This window comes from Chelmon rostratus, chromosome 13, assembly GCF_017976325.1.
Source record: "Chelmon rostratus isolate fCheRos1 chromosome 13, fCheRos1.pri, whole genome shotgun sequence".
Lineage (NCBI taxonomy): Eukaryota > Metazoa > Chordata > Actinopteri > Chaetodontiformes > Chaetodontidae > Chelmon > Chelmon rostratus.
The window spans coordinates 8,869,971-8,891,512 of record NC_055670.1 but is presented as its reverse complement, the minus strand read 5'-3'; the positions used below and the strand labels follow the sequence as shown (position 1 = coordinate 8,891,512).

Genomic DNA, 21,542 nt, shown 5'->3' with positions numbered 1-21,542 from the left:
ACAAAACGCAGACTGTGGTCCAGTCTGGAGAGTCATTACCAGCTTTACTAGTGAGATGAAAGCGTCTGGTTCGGCCACTGTTGGTCAGTTAGAGAGCTTGTTCACACTCTGAGATAATGGTGTTGGCAAGTCAAGTTGTCATTTCCTGTAGCATGGAAATTTGCCAAAACCCTCACTGCATGAATAACGTTTTAGTCTTGCTGGTCACGAATAATGAAGTCAGTGGTCTTACACACTGTCTATCCATTCATGTCCCTATATAAATATTTGCTGACACACACCATTTCAAGCATTACTTAAAAATGATTGTGTTTAAAATGCCAATGTGTTTATTGAACATGTGCACGGGGGTCACTCTAATGCGAAGCCCTTCAGAGCACGTGAAATCATGACGAGAGCCGTTTTAGTTTAGTGGAAAAATGACAGTTCTGACATAAAAGCACAGATCCATCATGGGAACAATTTCACTAAGAGACCGACTAGTTATTTTATGAAGCAGCCGGGTCGATCCATCTTCTGAGGTAAGTTAAAGGCTACACACCGGGCTCGCGGCCATCCGGTACCTGTCACTGCTGTGTAGTCACTCTGCCTCCCTCAACGCAAACGCCCTCATCTCATCTCATCCAGCATCTGCTTTTCTGTCCCGGTAATGATTCTCAGATGATGGAGTGTGAGAGCGCTGAAAAAGAAATGAAAATAAGTCAAACGCAAAGCTGCTTATAAACACTCCAACCCTCGTGGTTAAATTATTCAGCATCCTTGATAAGAGATGACGTGCAATACACAGCAGTTTGGTATCAAAATCAAAAGTGTCCTCCAAAGCTGAGAATTCCTCTAAATGCTGGAGAATTTACATCTCAAGGGGGAATATGAAATAACCGCAAACACACTGCAACAGCCTGTACACACACACACATACACACACACACACACACACACACACACACACACACACACACACTGTAATAGACTGTTCCTTTCCCAATGTGTCACCCTCCACCTTGTAGATTTATACGGAATGAACGTAATGACTTTGCTCCCAAATTATCCCAGTATGCCTGTGAAAGATCCAGATAATCTTTTAATGGCCCGAGTTGTCGACCATCTCGTTGCGCAGCTCATAAATCTGGGAGTGGAGAGAGCGCCCCTCGGCAGCTCTGGGTCCCCTTGACTATTTTGTGTCTGAAACAGGATCCCGTCAAAGTGAGACGGGAGACGTGCCGCTATCAGCCAAGGAGAGGAAACAGAGGGTCTGCTCTGTCCGAGAGTTCCAGTGACTTTCAGGAGTCCCGGTGGAGAGGAGTGGTGGCCAGAGGAAGCAGTTGCTGGAGAGGCGCTGACCGTGGAGACGTGTCTTTGTGCAGTTTTGACATGTGAAATGCTTTGAAAGAAAAAAAGCATTTTCAATATACTTGTAAAAGAGAAGATTTTGCCAAAAAAAGGAAGATATTTTGAGATGCACGTCCATGTGACTGGAACAGTATCCACTCGTGCTCCACATTTTCTACAGTGAAATGAAATCAGTTGTGCACACGCAGCCCCAAAATCGTACATTTTATCAGCAACGTTTGGAAAACTGCCACCAGTCACACCAGAGCAGCATCAAAGGGACACACATGCTACGACAACAAGCTCACTGGTGCTCCAGAGAAGAGCTATCACCGCGGCTATACACTCACATAACTCTCCAACAGGGGTTCTGGTGCACATCCCCTGACATGACCCAGCCGTCGAGAGCCGAGGCGCAGAGAAGTGCCCTGGAATTCTGGGGTCTCATAAATAAACAAATAAACACATTTCATACACAGAGTACTTATTCTAATTACAGCCCTGGACATGTGCTGAGCAGTCTCTAATTTCTCTGTGAGCAGAGAGACTTGCGGAGCCGTCTGCGGCAGACCAGCAGTCGGCAGATGTAATTACCACATCATCTCTGGTCCCTGGTACACTGAGAGAGAGGGAGGCAGAGAGAGGGAGACGCTGAAGGAGAGAGGGAGACGCTGGGAGAGAGAGGGCGAGAGCGAGGGAGAGACAGCGAGAGGGAGATTGATCCCAGTAAACAATAATTAGGGTTGGGGATGGTGTATTGTGGGACATCTACTCGGCGGGACAGAGTAAAGAGAGGGAAAGAAAAGGGAGAGAGGAGACAGGCAGGGATCATGGGCACATGAAAGCCTCTGGGATAGACAGCCCCCCCCCCCACCACCAGAGGGTGAAAGTTTGAATCTTTATCCAACCACAGCTCAGAGTTCCACATAGAGCTGCAACTAACGCTCAGTTTACATTTTGATTCATCTTCCAATAAAGTTTTCTATTAATAAACTAATCATTTAGTCTCTATGTTGTCAAAAAGCATCTTCAAACAGCTTGTTTTGACTGGCCAGCAATCCAAACCCCAACTGTCATCAATTAACAATCACATAAAACAGACAAAAGCGGCAAATCAGCATGTTTGACAACTGGATTTCACTGGCCGTGGTGAATCTTCGGTGCTTGATAAATGATTTAAGCATAAAATAAGTGATGACAGTGATTTCTGCAAATTGAGTAATCAATTACTTTTACAAGATGTGTCAGCCCTCGCTGCATGATTAACAAACTTAAAGTTCAAAAACAGATGGGAAGAATAAACAATGCAGAGATGCACAAACTCCAGCTGCTAAATGGTAGCTGACGCCAAACTGGTTCAGTAATTTGCTCTTAATATAAAATGTTTTACAGGACATGTATGTATAAACGTAGGAGCAAAATGCTACTTTCAGTTTTCAACAACTAACATATTAAAGTTAAAAACAAGCAACGTCCTGTTAACATTCAGTGTTTCTCACCACGCTGCATCGTGTGTAATGTGGAAGTCTAACATGTTGAACGTGTTTCCTACCTGACAGAAACCTTGCAAAGCTCATGTTTTTGAAAAAAATTGAAAACGAATTTGTTTACATCCATATTTGCCAGCTTGCAGTCTTCTTCCCTGGAATTTACTGCCCCGGAGCTCCTTTTCTTGGCACATTATAATCAGTGGAATAGTGTGAAACCATTGGCAGGAATGTATATCGTGTGATTCTCGTCCTCGGTGTGGTGTGCATGACATACAAACACAATGGGAACCCACTCATCACAACGCTGCTTTACAGCACCACTTCCATGCAGCCATTCCATCTGACTCCAACATCAGAGTCACGCAACAGTAAATATGTAAAACAACAGAATCACTCCGTGCTGTTGTTTGCTCATGTGGCAAAACAGCTTTTCAACCTTAGCCGTTGTTTTTTAATCCATCATCTGTGTAATCTGCCAAATCTTCACACGTATTTTATGCGCTAAAGGGACATTTAACTCCTAGTTAAATTCCTGAGACCAGTAACTCTGGTCCCATAATCCCTGGTACCTTTTGGTTGAGAAGTGCTACTAGTGGTCATAAACTTAACAGGGTCAAGTCCAAGGCTGCATTACTGACCCACCCAATCAGCCTTGGACCTCACACCCTCATTCGTACCAAGGCCCCTGTTTTACTGTGTGTTTACTGTCGTAGTGATTTGATCAGTTGCAAATATGTTTGGTAGAATGTGCTGAAGCATACTGAAGCACGCTGCCAAATGAAATGATGTGAGGCTTAATGTGGCTCTCGCTTTTTTTCCCTATTTTGTCTCATAGAAGGGCCATGTGTCAAAATGTAGTTTTTATACAATGTAGCTGTAAAACGTTTGTTATTGCAGTTAATATTAAGCACACTTGTGTCTAGTATAAACTGCAACAATCAATTGACACCCAGTAAATGTGGGACAAAAGGATGGCACTTAAAGGCAGCAAGTGTGGGAGTGGGGCCCACGGCTCATTTATGCCCTGGGGCCAGCAAGCAGGTGAATCCGGCCATGTTAAGTGATTTAAATGTTATTATTTGATGTTTTGCATATGTTGTGCAAACTAGCTGCAGTCCTCAGGTAAACACAGCAGTAAAACAGCCCTTTTTTTATATTAAAATGGATATATTTTCAAAATACCAATTTTTACCCCAAGCAACCTTAATGCTTTATGCCCGAGCCACTATTCCATTTTCTGCCTTTAGAGAGAGGAGACCAGCTCAACCGGAGGCCTCACACAAAGCAGCTGATGCTGGGAATAAGGAGTCATCGTCTTGAGGGGTGGGTGAAGGGAACTGGAATAAGACTTTTACGGGAAGGAATATCTCCCCAGTGAGAGAACTTGTGAAGAACATTGTGTGTGTGTGTGTGTGTGCGCGCGCATGCGTGCGAGCTAAATGCGTGCTAAAACTCAGATTTTTCAAACATGTATGGGGGCATAGCACTTGGGTGATTGTCGCATTCCCGGCATTCCTTCCTGTGGATTTCCAGTCAGCGTGAGGCTCACTGTTCCAGAGCTCTGACATCACGAGGGGGTTCCACTCTGCCTTCCACATTCTGCCTCCCGCTCTCTCACAATCCCACCCATATTTGGAAGTGAGAGGAAGGGAATCCCAGATGATGACTCAAAGGCTTCTGCTGCCAAGGGGAATTCTCTCCACATCTGCTTTTGTGTGTGTGTGTGTGTGTGTGTGTCTCGTGTCTATTATTAACGTGTATCAGTGTGTACGTTACCTCCTGGAGCTGTAGCTGGAGTTTTCATCTGCAGGGGATTCAACATGGCAATGTGGCTTTAACAGCTATGTGAAATAACAGAGTATGTTTGCACCTTTACGGAAAACGTGGAACTATGAGTGATGTTGTCTTTCTATTTATAACCCGCTTCTCTTGGCAGCCATGACGGTTAAACATGCACGCCGGTGAATGCTCTCAAAATCAGCTCTTTTCGCTTTATAAATCCTGAACATAGAGAATGAAGGGGGTGACGGTAATGCACAGCACATGGCGGTGACATGGCTCGGGGCTGAGTCGATGTGTAAGCCGGACCAGTCACCCTGCGTTGGACCACCACAAATGAGACCAGAGAGATAGATTTGACCACAGGCTGTTCAATATGCTCAGCAGAGTGTGACCAACTGCCTACAGCCTGCTGGCTGCAATAAACAACTACCTCCACAGAGAAGTTTAGTGGAATCGTCTTACTTGGAACAAGAAATAGCAAGCTCAAATGTGACGTACAATGGGAAACAGGAAGTAGAGCTTGAGCGGGAGACAGACAGAAGAGACATGGCTTTGGCCATGTTCAAATTCTCTCTGTCGCATGTCATGATCATTGAGGATTTGGATTTGGGAGAGGATAGAGGGGTCTTGGACTCCAGGGGTACGAAGGCATATCGAGGCCTAAATTTAGACCCACTTTGTTCTCGTCTGCACGCTGGTGACAGAGGACTCGGCTCTCTGGGGTTGTCTGTGGTCCAGTGTATCAGAGAGGCCACTGTTGTTCTCCCTGGCAGACAGAAACGCAGACGTGCCTCAAGCAGCCCAAAAAGAAAGAAAGCTTTCATGGAATATTCTGTTTAGCTGCACAGACTGTTGTGTATGATACTCCCGGGACCCATAAAACAAGTAATTCACAGACAATATCTCACCCACGCTCTCTTTGCCACAGACTACAGCAACATAAATCTAACTGATTTCAAGGAAGAGTTGAGACAGTGTTCAAAGGGTTTAGAGCATGTGTTGCTCCAATCTGGGCAAATGGGCCTGCAAAGTGACATTATTTTTCTATGGACAGAAAAGAAAAGTGATACAAGACACAACAAACTAAAAATGGAGAAAAAGGTGGCACGAAATTGAGCAAGACTGAGACCATAAGTCACCCTACAGAGGCTCTAGTTTTCCCCATCATCATCATCTGCTCCCCACAGGCACACTGTATGGTGATGTTTAAAAGCTCAGTCACCCAGCACACAAACCCCTGCCTTCCTCATTACCAAAACAAGCTAATTAAAAAACTGTCAATGAGCTGTGTAGCGGGTGACTTCAAGAGAAAGGGACATCAACAGCTCAAAAAGGCTCTACAAACATATCGGAGGAGCCCCTGAACAGTTAAACAAATGACACAGCTTGTCATCTAATGGGGGCACACACAAGCATCCCACACATCCCTGTTTGAGTGTACACATAAACAGCGCAGGAGGGAAAAAAAACAATACAAGTGACTCACTCTGAAAACCAACTGGGACACACAGTGTCATATCCTGAGAGAAGGAGTGAGAGATGCCCTCCTCTTACTGAAGGACAGATGGATCCCCCAATCTGTTGTGTGCTAGTGTGCCAAAGGACTGGTCACCAAACATCCTGCACCTGAGAGAAGAGACCCCTTGGCTCTCCGTGAAGACCAAACCATATTTCACAAATTCAACCTAACTGACTGTGAGGGAAACTGTGCGACAAACCCAAACGTTACCACGCAGTTATAATCGAAGTTCTTGAGCGACCTCTAGCGACCTTATCAAAGAACTGCAAGTTAGCGTGACGAGATTCCGGAATGTTCCACTGCAATAAAAACAGTGTGAACAGGGTGAATTAAAAGTCTATCACAGTCTTTCTTTCGCTTCTTTTTGAGCTTTTCTTAAACTCTAGAATATTAAATTTAATTTATTAACGTGTTTAGTATTGCTTGTTTAGGAAACACGATGGAAATGAGCTGACAGCGAAAGAATAAATCGCTAGTTTTCCCCTATGTGAAAAACCCAGGAAGTGCGCGCAGAGAGGCGCCTTTTCTGAGCTAATGTCATCAGGCTACATGTTACCATCGCGCTCAGCAGGCCGACACTGTTTTTAGCCCAAAGAAACTTCATACGAGTAGCCAACCACGTCAACAGAAATTCTTCCCGTTAAACTTAAATGCACAACATGGCTACTAAAAAGAAGCGAACCCCTAATGCACAACATGACAACTGGGTTGTCGTTGCTGCAGGTAGGTTAAGCAGTGGGGTTAGACAGTTTGAGCTAACTAAGCTAACTTTAGCTAGCTATGTAGTTACGTAGATAGCAAAGCTGTTAGACCTTGGTAATTTTGTCATAACACAACTAGCTATAAGTACTTACTTTATAACTAGCAGTATTCAGCCATTATGCTTGCATGCCCCTGAGTTAAGCTAATGAACAACAGAAACGGGGAAAAAGTTAACGCACTACTACAAAGTCAGAATTGTCGAAATCGACAAAATTAACGTTAGTCATTAGTGTTTTGACCCGGTGTTGACTTTGCGTGTTCATTCTCTGAATGTCATATAGCTATAACGTTACAGTGATCATTTCATATAGAGTACACAGCGATGTTTTCTCTCGATTAGCATACACCGTTAGTTACAGAGCTTTTGTTTTGGTGTCCACAGACTCTGCCATCGAAACACAGAAGCACGAAAGTGACCCAGCTTTTGTGCGACTACGGAATCCCTCTACAGGTCTATCGTTTTATACTTACACTTCTATGTAGGGCTGCAGCTAACAATTTAATTATCTTATAAGATCTGCAACTGTCAGAAGATAAAGTTAATAATGTTCATCTCAAGTTGCTGGAGCCCCAAGTGACGTCAAATTGTGCATGCGCATTAAAAATTGACACTGTTAATAGTTTGCGCTGTTAAGATGTTCCAATCCATCAGATGGTGGATGCCAGCCGCCATGAAACGCGACAGAAGAAGGTGGCAGTAACTGGCACGAAAAGACTAAGGAGTGCACAAATGTGGCACAAGCTATTGCTAACAAACAAGCTAGTCAAGCTAAAAAGTCCTGTCACCCACTCATTAAATGGTGAAACAAGTTTAATGAGAAACAGCGGCAACTCTGTGCAACGTCTTCTTCCAAACATTTCATGAGGCTAAACATAAATATCCCATGTCTCTATGCTGCATCTAGGAATGAATCTCGGGGGTGTGTATTATTCATGTGAAGGGGGAGCACAGATAATGCACAAACTATCAGTGAGGAGTTGAGAGAAAAAGGGGGGCAGAGGACATCACAAAAACCACCTTGCAACTTGACAGAGAATCTGCTGTGAGAGAGTAGATGTGCTTAATGTAAACAGGAAAACGCTTTGCAGCATCCTCTGTGTATGACTTGGTCCAAATAGTAAATACAAACAATCTAGATTGTTACTCCAACATCAACAAGGTGGTTAAATTGTTTCTTATACTGCCTTCGAGCAGTGAGAGGATTCTCACATCTCAACAAAATGAAAACCAAGCACAGATGTCGCCTGTTATGTAATCGTCTCTCAGCCCTGATGCACATTCACCTGTCAAAGACGACCACAGAGACACTTGACCCAAAGCCAGCTGTTGGCCTGTGGATGGAGATAGCTGATCTGAGTCTGAACCAGGTACTGAGAGGTCCATCTTCATCATATACCATGCAGGAGCTGAAGCAGAGGACAGTGAGGGAGACACAGAGGAGGAAAGTGAGGAAGATTGCGGTTATTAAGACCATGCTATGTATGGGTGGAATATGAAACACCATCTCCTGGTACTCACCTGAGTACCTGATTAAAAAAGTTAAGTACGCATTGGCTGTGAAGCTGTTTTGTTTATTTTGTGCTCCTGCATGAGGACACACATGCAGCAACATAACAACAAAGACAGTGAGGAAGAAGACTGCCAGCAAGTGAATTTGGATGTTAACAATGTTGGACTTTAAAAATTGACTCTGCAAATGTTTTATAAGGAAGGGAATGCATTCAACACCACAACAACACAATATGTCAGACTTCAAGGATATGCAAAAAGTCTCGGTGAGTAACACTGAAAGTAAATATAGCTTTTGTTTGTTTACAAGAAAACTCCACAGGGAACCTTTCATTGATCAAAATTGTAAATGATAAAAATGATTGTTAGTTGCAGCCCCAATAACACATTAACATTAAATCAATCTATGATAAAAGACATGTTGCCTTTGAGCTTACACAGCAGTCTAATTCTGTATCTTGAGAACTGCATTTGCAGAAGTGGCAGAGAAACTAACACAGTTCCTCATTTTTCTATCCTACAGATGCGGCATCTCTGTATATGCTGAGTAGTGGTGATGTACAGCTGTTTGAGGTGAAAGCCTTTGAGGAAGATTTCCACTCCTGGTTCGTTGGCCAGACTGTACAGAGAGGTTGGTCTCATTCCTCGTTACAGTTTATATCTGAAGCGACCTAATCGTAATGACAAACACTGCTACAAAGACAGTGCATCACCATTAATTCCCATCAACAGTGTTTGTCAGGCGGAAAAGAGTTTTTGCAGTCAGCGCTTACAGCAGCTTGGGTCAACAGATCTTATATGTATGCAGAAACTGCTGGTATATTGATCATAAATACAGAAAAAGTGTCCATTTAGGACAACTAACACCAAGCACAGACAAACAACACTGAGAAAGCGGGACTGCGGATACAAATTAACCCTCAGGTCTGTGATTAATAAACAGCAGTTCATAGTGCAAACTGGTTTGCAACCTGGCTTTGCAACAGTGTTTGTGTTAATGAAATAACATTTTCATTAAATTATTTTAAAGTTTAAATTGTTTGTTGTAGTGTATTTAAGTATTCAGAGATGCTGCATGTCCGTTCTGTGATTTTAACTGGTCTTGGTTCAGAATCTGTGTTAATCAGGAGTTTGCGTTTTCACAGTTGTCTCTTTTTTCAAACAGATGGGAGACTTCTCTTTGTAACACCGATGGATCCGCTCTTTCTAATTTTGCCCTATTTGATTAAAAGTGGCAGAGAGGTAAGAAACGTTTCAGTTTCATGTTTTCAGGCTGATCATTTCGGTGTAATGCAGTGTTGTTCTGCATCTTAACGACTGCCAGAGCTGAGAGTTTGAACCCCAGTAGAGTCTGATTTACATTTTATTTTTAAAACTTTATATTGAACTTATTTTATATACTATTTCTAAATATACAGTTAATTAAATATGCTGTGGGGCTCCAGCATGATGAAGAATTCATCTCAATCAGCTGTAGGAAGGTGAAGACCTATCTTTGTACAAATTTTTTTATATCATTGATGTAAGTGTGCGAGAGTTGTCATTAGGTTGTGATGCTCGTGTTTACTGTGTAACATCGCTGCTTCTTATATTATCTGACAGCATACTAAATCTGTTTACCTCTTCGTTCATATCAGGAAACTTGGAATATATTGTCTGCATGTTATCCAGAGCTAAACAAGATCAATAAATATAACTCAATACCTCCAGTACTGGTGGGAACACGTACTGAGTGTGTTTAACTTGAGAGTGAAAGTGAGGAAGTAGCAGGCTTAGCTGTTATAAAGAAATAATATATTACTTTTTACAACTGACTTACTGTCATGTTGAATCTTTATCATTTAGCACACAGGGTGACGAATGCTAAAACAACACTTTCTGGTTTATGTTGGAACGACAGGAGCGACATTTCAAAAGCTCTGTGTTCACAATGATTTGTCAATCATTTGTAAATAAACCGCGACAACATTTTTACAAAATGTGTAGTAATATCCTTCATACAACCATGTTTCACAGAGTGGTGAACCTCCCCATTCTCGCTTGTGACTGCCAAACACTCAGTTGTCCCTGTTTACACATCAACACTGCAAACAGAGTTTCTGAATATCTTCACTCTGAAACAAGTTTCCCAAAAGCTCTGTTTTCAGTCACCTAAAACTGCGCTTGTGTGTGGACAAAAGGCCAAAATACATACATTTACAAAAACCATGTTTTTAAAAATACATGTGGACTTTGCATAAGCCTTTTGAGGATGCCCCTTTCATATCCAGTCATGATACCATGGCTCCACATCTATGACTCCTGCAAGTACGTCGAGTTTTGATTTTTTTTTCTATGCAAGTCATATAAATGATATGTATGTAAAACTTCTTCTGAAATCTCAGAAGGTGTTAACTCTGCACTGGAGTCTCAACAGGCCAAATGAACTTATTTCTGGAAGTAATAATATATCTGTTTTATCTTTTTTGTATGTAATTTGCTGCTCAGGGGAAGTTCCAGCCTGTGGATCAACTTATTAAGGATGAGGAATTCCCAGCATGCTCGAGGCTGCTGAGCTGCACACGGTCCCTGGCCTCCCTGCACCACATCGCGGAGGAAAAAGGTGCAATTTATTTCTGAAGCTAACATCACTAAGCTATAAGGGTATGATGAACGCATCGTCTATATGCTGTGTTTCCTACTTGCAGAAGTGGAATTACTGAAGTTCCATCGATACAGTCAAGAGAAGACGATGAATTGGTTGAAGAAAAAGGTGCTCATCACCACTGTTTTACATGAATTCAGACATATCCTGGGAAAATGGGAAAATTCAAAGTTGGTTTCACACAGTGGAGTTGCGTACATGTTCTTAATTCGTTTATGTAGGTGGAGAGGACCGTCAGTGCACTCAAGAAGAGAAACATCTCTGTGGGAGAGGGAGTCAAATCCACAACATACATCAGAGTGAAGTCAGAGTCAGACTACCATGAGGGTAAGTTGCTCTAACTTCACTGTTTTAGACAAATCCCATTTTGTTACTGTGTGAATTCCAACCTCGCCTTCCTGCGAAAAGACAATATTTTTTTGGCCTCCCTTCACTGTTTTTCTAGCTTCCTTTTTTTGCAGCAGATAGGACGTTAACCAATAGATGGCAGTAATATTGCACAGTTTATATCTAACAACAAAACAACATTTCCCCAACCTTAGACGATATAAAACATGAAGTAGGATTATATTGCTAATTACTGGCACTGTCCTGCCATCTTTATGATACAGAGGACTACCTGCGATACGCCCATGGCCTGATATCAGAGTACATCAGTGAAGACCTGAGCAAAGCCCTCCTCAAACACTTGCAGTAAGCTCAGACTTCTAACACCTGAGAGTTATGATCATTATCAGTGCTAATGTATGCTGTTGAAACAAGATCAAGCTTGTGTCTTATTCCATCCACAGGTTACCAGAGCTCACAAGCCCAAAGGAAGCAGAACCTCCTTCCAAGGTATGTTAGTGTCTCTCTTTGACGTGAGTGAAGTCTGTGGAGCACACTCTCCCCCTGCATGGCGTCCAACCTCCACCTCGCCCTGACTTTGTTTCATTTGCATATTTCCGATCATGCGATTGAGATGGAATCCTCACGTTGTGCTTGTGTGTTTTCAACCCGGGTTGCAAGAGCTTTCTCACCGTCAGTGTGACGTCATCCGGGCGCCTCGCTGCGTTTCTGTGGCAAAACGTTCTGTGCTCTTTGTCATGAAAAGCAATTTCTTACTTCCTCGTTTGGCAGAAGCGGAAACTTTCAGACAAACCGGTGGAGGCCGGAGAGGACTACACCAAATTCAACAGTGCAGACTTTGCGCGGAAAGTGAGTGTACATGTAGAAGTCTGCCTGAATAGACCGATTGATTATTGGAATCTGTAGCATTGATCAGCAGCATTGATTGTGTCATCGCTGCAGTCTTTTTTTTCTCTTGCTCTTGCTTTCTTTATGCTTGGTCTGTATATAATATACACATGGGTTAAAGGGGCTTACCTTGTGGGAATGTGTTTTTCTCAGCTTGAATTGAAGTTCAGGACGTGTAATGAATTCCCTGCTGTCTCCGTGCAAAGTCGAGTCACCACGTTGATGTTTCCTTCCCCTTGTTCCAGCCTCCCAAGAAGATGAGTGCTGCTCAGAAAAGTCTGGCTAAGGTGGACAAAACTGGCATGAAGCCTATGTCATCCTTCTTCAGCCCCAAGGTCAAAGCTGAAAAGCAATGAATGTTGAATAACTTTTGGTTTTGTAATAAAGAAAAGAAAATGTAGTTGACGTGACTTTCATTTTGAATTAGATAAGAACGAGCCATTCGCATTATTCCTTTTAATGTTGCGACATTGTTTGTATTAGCATGCTAGCATACGGCCAGCGATATGCAAGCACGCAGATATCTCAGGGTCTATTTAATATTCAATGCTTTGAGCACCACAGATAGATCTGACTCACACATACCGCAACACTCGGTCAATTAAATCCAGAAATGCCAGCATTGCTGGATATCTTAAAGGTTAAGTCAGAAACGTTTTTTTTTTGTAATTTGGTAAATTTGCCCTGCATGCTTGAGGTCATTTTAACTTGGGCAGTGATGATCAGAATAACCTAAGCTGGTTTTGAACTATTCGGTCAACTTAGCCTTTAGACTGAACCTGAACCTCACTCTTAAATGAAACAGGTATTCATGCAGTGCCAAAATATGTTTACCTTTCAGCCAGTCTTGTTGTCGTGAAGGACATGTTGCATTTTACCGCTGGCTTTGATACCTTGAAGGAATGCAGCCTCTTCGCAGACCTAAATTCCACACCCATCACAACATTGGACATTCCTCTCATTTAACTTGGTTCAAAAGCAGACCTGAAAGAAATGCTATGGGTCTAACTGATGGGTCAGACTAATCTTGAGATGTCAGGAGGAATGAAGGAAACGTAAATATCATCCAAGTTATATTTTTCTGACTTAAATGTGGCGTCCTTTTGATGCATGTCAGTTGGATTTTGGTTGAGACCGATGTTTATATTGATCTGCAGTTAACAGTTCAGAAAATCCCTGAAACAAATGATGCTGGAGAGGCTTTTTTACCCCCACACAGATGATATGACTTATCACAGTAGGAAAGTTAGTGCTTCAGCTTCACGGTGCTGGTGTTGTGCGTGTTGGCTCGCTGTCACACTGTCACGGCTGTTACAGGGACACTTTAACAGAACAAAGCCAGTGTTAATGTTTATGATACTGATGCTTCTCTTACCATGACAAGTCAAAATATCTGCTGTGAAAAAACTTAGGACCAAGAGGAATTAATTTAATGTTATCAGCTACACAGTTTTTTTTTTTTTTTTTTTTTAAGATTTTACTTTATTAAAATTCCTCTCAGTGTTTCATGGAAGTATTAACTGTCTGGCTGGATTGTCAGCAGTTCACAGTGTCCATACAAACTAGGCCGAGCTCTGCGTCAGCAGCGCAGCGGTGCGGCCAGTTTCAAATGTCTATCAAGCCTCACTGCTTTTTTAATTTGGGCTTGAAGCGCAGAGTCTGGAAAGCACTCTCCACCACTTTGGGCAGGTGGATCGGGTTCCTCTGCAGCCGCAGTCGGCTGCTCGTGGACCCGCTCTGTTTCTTCTTCCTCGGGGCGCTGTCGTTGGCACAGTCACTAGCCGCTTTCTGCTTGGAGTCGTCCGCGACCCGAGGAACCCGCAAGACCCAGTTGGAGTGGAGGTCGTGTTCGGCCGAGCTGGAGGCCACTGTGGGAGACGAGAACGAGGAGAAGAGCTGAGGCTGAAAGCTGTTATACTGAGATGAGTAGCTTTCACTCCTGGACCTTAAGACCCCAGACTTTAACTAAGGAGGGAGCGTTTGAATTAGATTAAGTAGCTGATTTAGGTAATCAGCTGGCCCCAAAGAGCAGGAGCAATGCATAAATGAGCATCTTGCAAAATATGTTCCAAGCATAATTGACTTTTAGCTGCCCCATCCAACCAGTAGAGGATGAAGAATTTACTTTCCTTGTTAAAAAAATGTGAGAAAAGCATACATTTTGACATGTAAAGAGGCCAAAACCTCATAATGTAGTAAACTTAAGTAAAAGTAGTGATTTAACAATGTTAAAATATTCCATTACAAGTCATTTAAGTAAATGTATGGATCTAAACACAGCAAAAGCTGCTTAAGCATCACAAGTAAAAAGACGCAGTTGGGAGAGTTATTAATTACTGATACATTAATCTGTGAGCAGCATTTTAATGTCGCTGGTCCAGGTGGAGCTTCATGTATGGCTGCAAACAACTACAACTACTATATGTTCAGCCCTGTGAAATATTCACTAGCAACGACAACTGAGGAATAAAAGCAGTACAATGCACAACGTCCCTTTAGTGTGTTGTGTTTGAAATGAATGAAACAGACAGAGATCAAACTTGGTCTGTACACTCCCTCGGCCCTGAGCAGAGGTCTAATCAGGCACAATATGTGACGGCACCTGTGTGGGAGTACCGTGGATGTGTGAGGGGATTTAAACAGGAGGGAATGTCCATCTCTGACCTCAGCCAGCGAAGGTCCTTCAGTAAAAGTAGCAATACAACAAATACTGGCACAGGTAAAAGACTTGCACTTAAAATATTACTTCAGTAAAAGTGTTTTCTGCTAAACATGCTTAAAGTATCCAAAGTAGAAGTAGTCAAAGCACCCTTTTCTGAGTCTTGTACATATTATTTTATTTGATCATGATGATGTATAGATGTTTAAGCAAGTTTTCAATGTAATTGCTTGAGGTTGATTGATTTTTACACACTTTGTATACTGGTGTGCAGTTTAGTTTGTATGCAAAAATCTAAATTTACCAGGTACCTCGAAATTTCTAATAAATCATGTCATCTTGTGTTTTGTACTCAATGCTTGAGTGAATCTGCACACTTCTGACTATGACTGAATGTCATGCTGATATAATCGGTTTCAGGCTCACCGGTCTTAACAAATGGGACGGAGAAGAGCCACATAGGTGACAGGGATCTTGTTAGCATTTGTGTGGGGTGTGATGTGGTCCACCTTAAACCCCAGGACCGACACACTTCAAACTCACCTATGAAGTCCACATCTGCGTGTCCATCATCCGCGTAAGGCTTGCGCAGAGGTTCGCTGTCGCAGCTGGCGATGACCGCGTCAAAGAACTGCAAAGTGTCCTCCTCGTCCGGGACTGGAGGCGCAGAGGGTTTGGCTCTTGATATCTGTGGTTTGGACAAAAAGGGAGAACATTGGGCTTTGATCTCTCCTGCTTTGTGCTCTGTGACGGATGATGTAATCTTACCGGTTCTTCCTTGTTCTCCTTCGGCGGCGGCGGCGCTGGCTTCCTGGAGGACACTGTGGCCTTGGCGTCGTTACTTTTCAAGTCGCTCACGCTCTTTGTGTATTGCCGTCTCAAAGCCACAAGTGCCTCCAGGTACTCCAGGCAGTTCTGGTTCTGAGAGTAGAGCCATATCCTGTCCTCTTGTCTCTGATAATAGTACAAGGTCGACTCGATGCTCACTGTACTTTTGCTGCGTTTCAAAGTCGAGCCGGCGGCTGTCTGCGCTCTCTCTCCCACCACCAGCATGGAGGTGCTGCGCACCAGTCTGACAGTGCAGGCGCTGTGGTAGTCCTGCTCGGACCGACACCCGCCGCCATCCCGCCCCCTGTGCGCGGGATGGTTGGGCCGGAACACATTGTTAATCTTCCTGAACATCCCTCTACACGGAGTCTCTTAGGGCTACAGACTTGTCCTCAGATTCCTTAGTGTTTGTGAAGCATCCATCCATATTGGTCTCTTCAGGACACGCACACACACACACTCCTTTAAACCTGTCTGGAGCTGTTCACTGTGGCCGGTTGCTGTCCAGGGTGCTGAAATCGCCTCTATTGCGACACAAAAGCAGATCTGAGCCTCTTGTCTGACCAGGTCTCAGCATGTCTTTAATGTTACCGGATGTTGCTCAGCAACACTGCTGTAGCAACGGGCCGGTAACTCTACACCTTGTGCTACCACGAGCAGCAGCCCTGTGTCAGGTGTCCAGACTGGTTGGACAGAGCAACAACAGCCAGCAGGGCCACAGACCCCAGGCCTGTAGTTCCCCGCTGGTGCCACCTGTTCATAGACCACCTGTTAGACAAGACGGGAGGGCTTAAAAACAGAAACAAATCTGATGAACTGCAGATGAGTTCAATTGTTCAGATGTTTACATTTACATGAAAACCAGTTAAAGTTCATAAAATAACACACTCAGCTGCCCGAGCGGCCTGGAGATTGTGGCAAAACTCAACAAGTGTTGTGATGCTGACTTGTGTCCAAGTTTCCTCGCCTAATTAATAATAAATCATTTTCTCTCATGTGTCACGCTCCTCTATCGCCGGGCTTCCCTGTAAGCAGGCGGTATAAAAAGTTCTTCACCTGAAGCGAGTCCCACATGCAGACAGGGGACTTTCATCTCGGAAAAATCCCGGCCGTAAATACACTCTGAAAGTTTCCCTCACTTTCACCAGAGAGCTGATTTAAAGAGGCGAGAATCACACAAAGGGTTCGCCCAGCGGAGGAGAGAGGAGGTAAACAAGTCGAATAGAATACAAGTGTCGCAAGGTCTCAGGCAAAGTTCAGCACATACTTCAACATGCTGCAGAGTGGGCAGAGACTCAAGGAGGAAGCGATGACTTGTGGTTGCATAACTGCTCATGAAGTCACATTTCTGCTTTGGCAGGAGGCGTAAAGCTCCAAGCAGCAGCTATTCGACTGAAACACCTGCCTGTGACCCCGTCCTCATAGACAGGCAGCTCAGAACACATGGTGAGACCTCTCAGATGACGAAAACAGGAATCAGCATCTGTAGAACTCGCTTTTTCCTGATATTTCTGTAACATCAAATATGACTTTCTTTTCTGCTTTTAACCCCAATCTGCACACCTGCCTCTCTTACAAAGAAAACAAAACTGCTGTGGTTTCTTTTTACAGCTTATTCTGCGTCCATAAAAACACAACATCTGTGGTTTCACTTCAATTTGCAAGACGAACGGCTCATGCAGTGTTAGGAAGGCTCACTGTTTTATGTGAGGCTGTGAAATTCATCTAACTTACACAAGTACAAACTGGAGGGGGACATACCCAGCCCGTCTGTTACAATCCTGTGGAAATAAGATACTAATTGGCAAGATGATGAGTTGGAATATATTCATGATCAACTCAGCTGCAACACTAAGTCTGCAGAAAAGGGAAGAAGGAGCAAATATTTGACGTTCCCACTTCCTCTTGGGGTGAGTATAAAACAAGCCTGGTGCACAACTCTTGAATTAAATCAGTATACACATTCGGTCGGCTGTATCGATAGAAAATGCAACATTGCTAAGAAGCACTTCACCGTGATAAAGACACGTGAAAGCTGAGAGACTGACTGAGGTAGGAGGACGTTTGCTTCACAGGTGCATGATTCACCTTCATGATTGTTAGGTAAAGGATGGAACAAGTTTGTCAATCCTACGCCTTTTTTTGTCAAAATGAAGCACTAATAGGATCATTTGAGACTCTGGTGTTTGTCATTAAGTGCTTTTATTATATCATTGAGCTGTTTTATATGCATATTTGCTTTGTGTGTGTGTGTGTGTGTGTGTGTGTGTGTGTGTGTGTGTGTGTGTGAAAAAGAATAATTTGACATGTGCTTGTTGGCTTTCTGGTGGAGAATTTGATGGGAGGATCAAAACCACTTAGCTAAACTAAGCTAACCGGCTAATGAGCATTAAATCAGGCATGCCCAAACTATTCCATAAAGGGCCGCGTGGCTGCAGGTTTTCGTTCAAATCAATCAAGAGGTCACCTAATTATGAGCTGAAGACTGAGATCGGCTGCTGAAATGAGTCCAGCCTGCAGCCACATGGCCCTGCATGGGATAGTTTGGACGTGGCTGCATTAAATTAATGAATACATTTCTGCTGAGAGTTGCATCTTCTCACATGTTGAATACTAAGATGCAGCTTTTTTTAATTTGTCATTATAGATGCAGGGTTGTGCAATGACATGCGGCTGTAGCCACACAAACAAAAAAATGTATTCACATATTTAAATGAATATAGAATTAAAACAATAGGCAGCACCATGTCTGTGTGTTTTGATTACTCGGCTCACAGCTTCTCAGGGTGTGCTCTTTGTTGCAGCCATGCTTTGTGAAGGCAGATTGCTGAGCATGACCTATGGTGAATATGGGGAGCGGGATCCCCTCCCTCCTCAGAGGTCTCTCCAGAGTGCTTATGAGCTGCCAAGAGCAGCTGCTACCCCCATGCCAGGCTCCACCAGACACGCTCCACTTGTTCATCACAGTTCCCCCGAGCCGACAGGTTGTGCGGACAGCGGGGGTGCTTCAGCGGAGTTGTACGCTTCTCCGCTGCACTCCTCGGATCTCCACGGAGCCCAGCCGGGCAGACAGACCTCTCCAGAGATAAAGATCCCAGCTCAGGCCTGCTCAGGTGGCGACTCCCCTTTCTTGGTTCCCTCCTTCTGTCAGAGCATCTGCCAAAACTACAGCGACCTCTATATTAGAGGCGAGCAGGTGCTGCCGCGCTCAGCCAACGATGGCGAGCTCCGGCTCTGTACCGACACCCAGGCCACAGGCCCCTTCCTCCAGTCCTGCGATGTCCTCCCAGCTGTAGAGGACTCTTCCCCAGAGCAGGCGTCTCAGGGTGGGCTTCTGCATCCACTGAGAGGAGGTTCAAATCGCTGGAGACTGGGGAGCACGCGTGATCGCAGCTTTTTGTTCCAGGAGCGTGAAGGTCCGTTCTCCAACTCTCTCCTAAATCACTATCTGGAGCAGAAAGTCATGGATTTGTACCAGCAATACATGATGGAGAACATGGCAAGGGAAGGGGATTCCGACACTGGCCCCATTTGTCCTCTGCTGTGCTCAGAGCTGGTCCTGACCAGCCTAGACCAGATCACTTTGCAGCTGAGTCGGGAAGGGAACCTGGAGGCTGGCCTGGCAAAGGACATGGTTTTCAGCTGCCTGCTGCGGGTGGCTGGTGACAAGCAGTCAAGTGAGCTCAGTACTCCCTTTCTGCAGATTTCAAATGAGGCATCCAGGGAGCAGCTCACAGAGAATAAAGAGGAGTAACCCCAGTGTCAAGGAACTCTCTCATCCAATTCTCCCTTTCATTTTAGTTTCTATCACCCACAAATAAGTTGAAGCTCAGCCGCATTTCAATTATTTTTGAGAGGTTGACGCTGAAAGCAAATTCTGTGTGTGATTAGTAATTACCAGGAGAGTGTGCTGTACTTATGTATCATCATTTTAATATGCAGTCATGCAACTGGTGCATGTGCCTGTGGTGCACTGTTTTCACTTTCTGAAGAACAATAAAGACAGGAACCGAAAACTGAAAGTGAGCCTTCCCTTTTTTTCTTCATTTCTAACAAAACAACACATCATCAACATCACAATCCTGCTTTTTGCACAGTCGGCCACGTCTTTGAATAAACGTTAACTCTCTGCACAACTGATTATCGTTTGTTTGTCTGATATGAATGTCTCTCTGTGGTTAAGTGCAGAAGAAGAGAGTATCCCTGTTGTTTAGAAAACTAATTCAAAATAGTTTGAAAACCATCAGATTTGCCCCACTTTTGTTTATTTCAATGGAATAAACTCAACAACCACTCAAAAATGTATTTTGCTTATTGTTGCCTCGCTTGGATATTTGACCTTCAATGTGCATGACATTGTGTGTGCAGAGTTTAGCCTTCATCTGTTTCTCTGTTTAAGCTCAACACGTGCATGCATGAGCAGGGTTTTATGACCTCACAAGGCTGGAAACCAATTGTGGTTCAATCTGCAACTTTGCACAAACAGGAATGTGAAACCTCCAGCTCACAAACTCTTAAATTATTTGCATATTCATCAATTAAAGCTAAATATAATGTATGTAAGTATGCTGACATTAGTGTATAATCACTAAAAAAAAAGTTGTGGTTATGGTTGTGCTTATTTACCTTAGAATGAACCCTTTACATCCACAGAAGGAGAGGGTCGGCCATGTTAAACCGCCATATTCTACGGCAGCCCAGAAAGGACAAACTGGCCCTAAAGAGAGCCTTTCACATATTTTTTGCAGCCACATTAAGTTATCCTTCACACTTGGGAAGGGAGGGGTGAGGTGAGAGGTATTCAGTTGGCTGCAATCTGCAACCTCACCAGTAGGTGTCGCTAAATTCAACACGCTGGACCTTTAAGTCTGTGCTGTATGTTAGGAGTAATAATGTTTGTTGGTCATACATCTGAGTATAGAAAAAAGCCCAATCACTTGATACTGTGCAATTGAACAGATAGAAAGCCACATTTAATTCATATTGTATTGTAATATTATATATTATACATATATATTTTTACACCCAATTATATATCCACACATATAAGTTGATCATTTCTGCTCATTCCCATGCTCCCCTGCTAATGATGAAGAAATCCTTAATGACTTGATGCAAAGTCTGCAGTTTAATAAACAGTCACAAGGGGGAAGCATGATCACCTAACTTATTAACCTCAATGACTTTGACACACACTGTCTAAACCTCAATTTTCATTTATTCCTCCTCCTCACTGTCTACCCCCCTCCCTCACCCACCATCCATCCATCCAGATAATGCTTCCTATCATCCACACCCTGCTAATCTATGATGTCATAAGGACTGGGCTGTAAATCTACAGCACGCAGGGAGTCAGGCACTAACACCAAATATTACACTGTGTTTGTGATACTGGTTCCTTCACTGTGTAAACCAAATACAAGTTGAAGATAAGATTATCTATGGTGCATGATTTTTTTTGGGAAAATATTGCTCTTGCACAGATCTGATACTCAGCAGGGCTGCAAACCGATGGATTTACACACTAAAAGCATGCAAAGTATTTTTTACGTTTCCCCCTATTCAAAGTGCTTTGAAAGACCTGCAACTCCATTCCAGCTCAGTGCAGCCGTGGCCTTCTGAGCCAGTGTTTGATCAGCTTCCTTGTTTCCTGTCCAAACAGAGAGCCACAGGAGGAAACTGTGTTTACCGAGCTGAGCGCTGCAGTCGGAGCCCTGTGAAGTCTCAAGGCCGCAGAGACACATGTTTGGTATTTCTGCTTCTATCCGGATTGAACATTCCAG

The 21,542-nt window shown here is 43.6% G+C and overlaps 3 protein-coding genes across 6 annotated transcripts; 2 read left to right on the top strand and 1 right to left on the bottom strand.

Moving 5' to 3' along the window:
• The first annotated feature begins 6,656 nt into the window (after positions 1–6,656).
• rnaseh2b (ribonuclease H2, subunit B) lies at positions 6,657–12,672 on the top strand. Of its 3 annotated transcripts, XM_041950892.1 has the most exons (11): positions 6,657–6,843; positions 7,265–7,333; positions 8,916–9,023; positions 9,558–9,634; positions 10,880–10,994; positions 11,080–11,144; positions 11,258–11,363; positions 11,648–11,729; positions 11,828–11,873; positions 12,156–12,233; positions 12,518–12,672. In XM_041950892.1, exons 1-11 carry the CDS (start codon positions 6,771–6,773, stop codon positions 12,626–12,628), a joined length of 930 nt encoding a protein of 309 aa, XP_041806826.1. In that variant the 5' UTR covers positions 6,657–6,770; the 3' UTR covers positions 12,629–12,672. The 3 variants fall into 3 exon arrangements, with proteins under 3 accessions (XP_041806826.1, XP_041806828.1, XP_041806827.1); XM_041950894.1 differs by lacking the exon at positions 12,156–12,233; XM_041950893.1 differs by lacking the exons at positions 6,657–6,843; positions 7,265–7,333 and adding an exon at positions 7,415–8,658.
• Positions 12,673–13,895: 1,223 nt separating this feature from the next.
• On the bottom strand, positions 13,896–16,154 carry LOC121616609 (uncharacterized protein C13orf42). Its single transcript, XM_041951451.1, has 3 exons — positions 15,700–16,154; positions 15,475–15,619; positions 13,896–14,140 (listed from the first exon to the last, which is right to left on the bottom strand). Exons 1-3 carry the CDS (start codon positions 16,111–16,113, stop codon positions 13,896–13,898), a joined length of 804 nt encoding a protein of 267 aa, XP_041807385.1. The 5' UTR covers positions 16,114–16,154.
• Positions 16,155–17,713: 1,559 nt separating this feature from the next.
• On the top strand, positions 17,714–19,763 carry LOC121616534 (TLR adapter interacting with SLC15A4 on the lysosome). 2 transcript variants are annotated; one of them, XM_041951336.1, is made up of 2 exons: positions 17,714–17,811; positions 18,564–19,763. In XM_041951336.1, the coding sequence occupies exon 2, from the start codon at positions 18,566–18,568 to the stop codon at positions 19,511–19,513; it is 948 nt and encodes a 315-aa protein (XP_041807270.1). In that variant the 5' UTR covers positions 17,714–17,811; positions 18,564–18,565; the 3' UTR covers positions 19,514–19,763. The 2 variants fall into 2 exon arrangements, with proteins under 2 accessions (XP_041807270.1, XP_041807271.1); XM_041951337.1 differs by having other exon boundaries at positions 17,733–17,811; positions 18,545–19,763.
• Positions 19,764–21,542: the final 1,779 nt, after the last annotated feature.

Excerpts from the sequence above, each read along its gene's own strand:
- rnaseh2b (XM_041950892.1), top strand. The coding sequence starts at position 6,771 with ATGCACAACATGGCTACTAAAAAGAAGCGAACCCCTAATGCACAACAT. Across the intron at positions 9,024-9,557 it reads TGGCCAGACTGTACAGAGAG|ATGGGAGACTTCTCTTTGTA; the intron begins GTTGGTCTCATT and ends TTTTTCAAACAG. Across the intron at positions 10,995-11,079 it reads CCACATCGCGGAGGAAAAAG|AAGTGGAATTACTGAAGTTC; the intron begins GTGCAATTTATT and ends TCCTACTTGCAG.
- LOC121616609 (XM_041951451.1), bottom strand. The coding sequence starts at position 16,113 with ATGTTCAGGAAGATTAACAATGTGTTCCGGCCCAACCATCCCGCGCAC. Across the intron at positions 15,620-15,699 it reads AGGAGAACAAGGAAGAACCG|ATATCAAGAGCCAAACCCTC; the intron begins GTAAGATTACAT and ends TCCAAACCACAG. Across the intron at positions 14,141-15,474 it reads CGCAGATGTGGACTTCATAG|TGGCCTCCAGCTCGGCCGAA; the intron begins GTGAGTTTGAAG and ends CGTCTCCCACAG.
- LOC121616534 (XM_041951336.1), top strand. The coding sequence starts at position 18,566 with ATGCTTTGTGAAGGCAGATTGCTGAGCATGACCTATGGTGAATATGGG.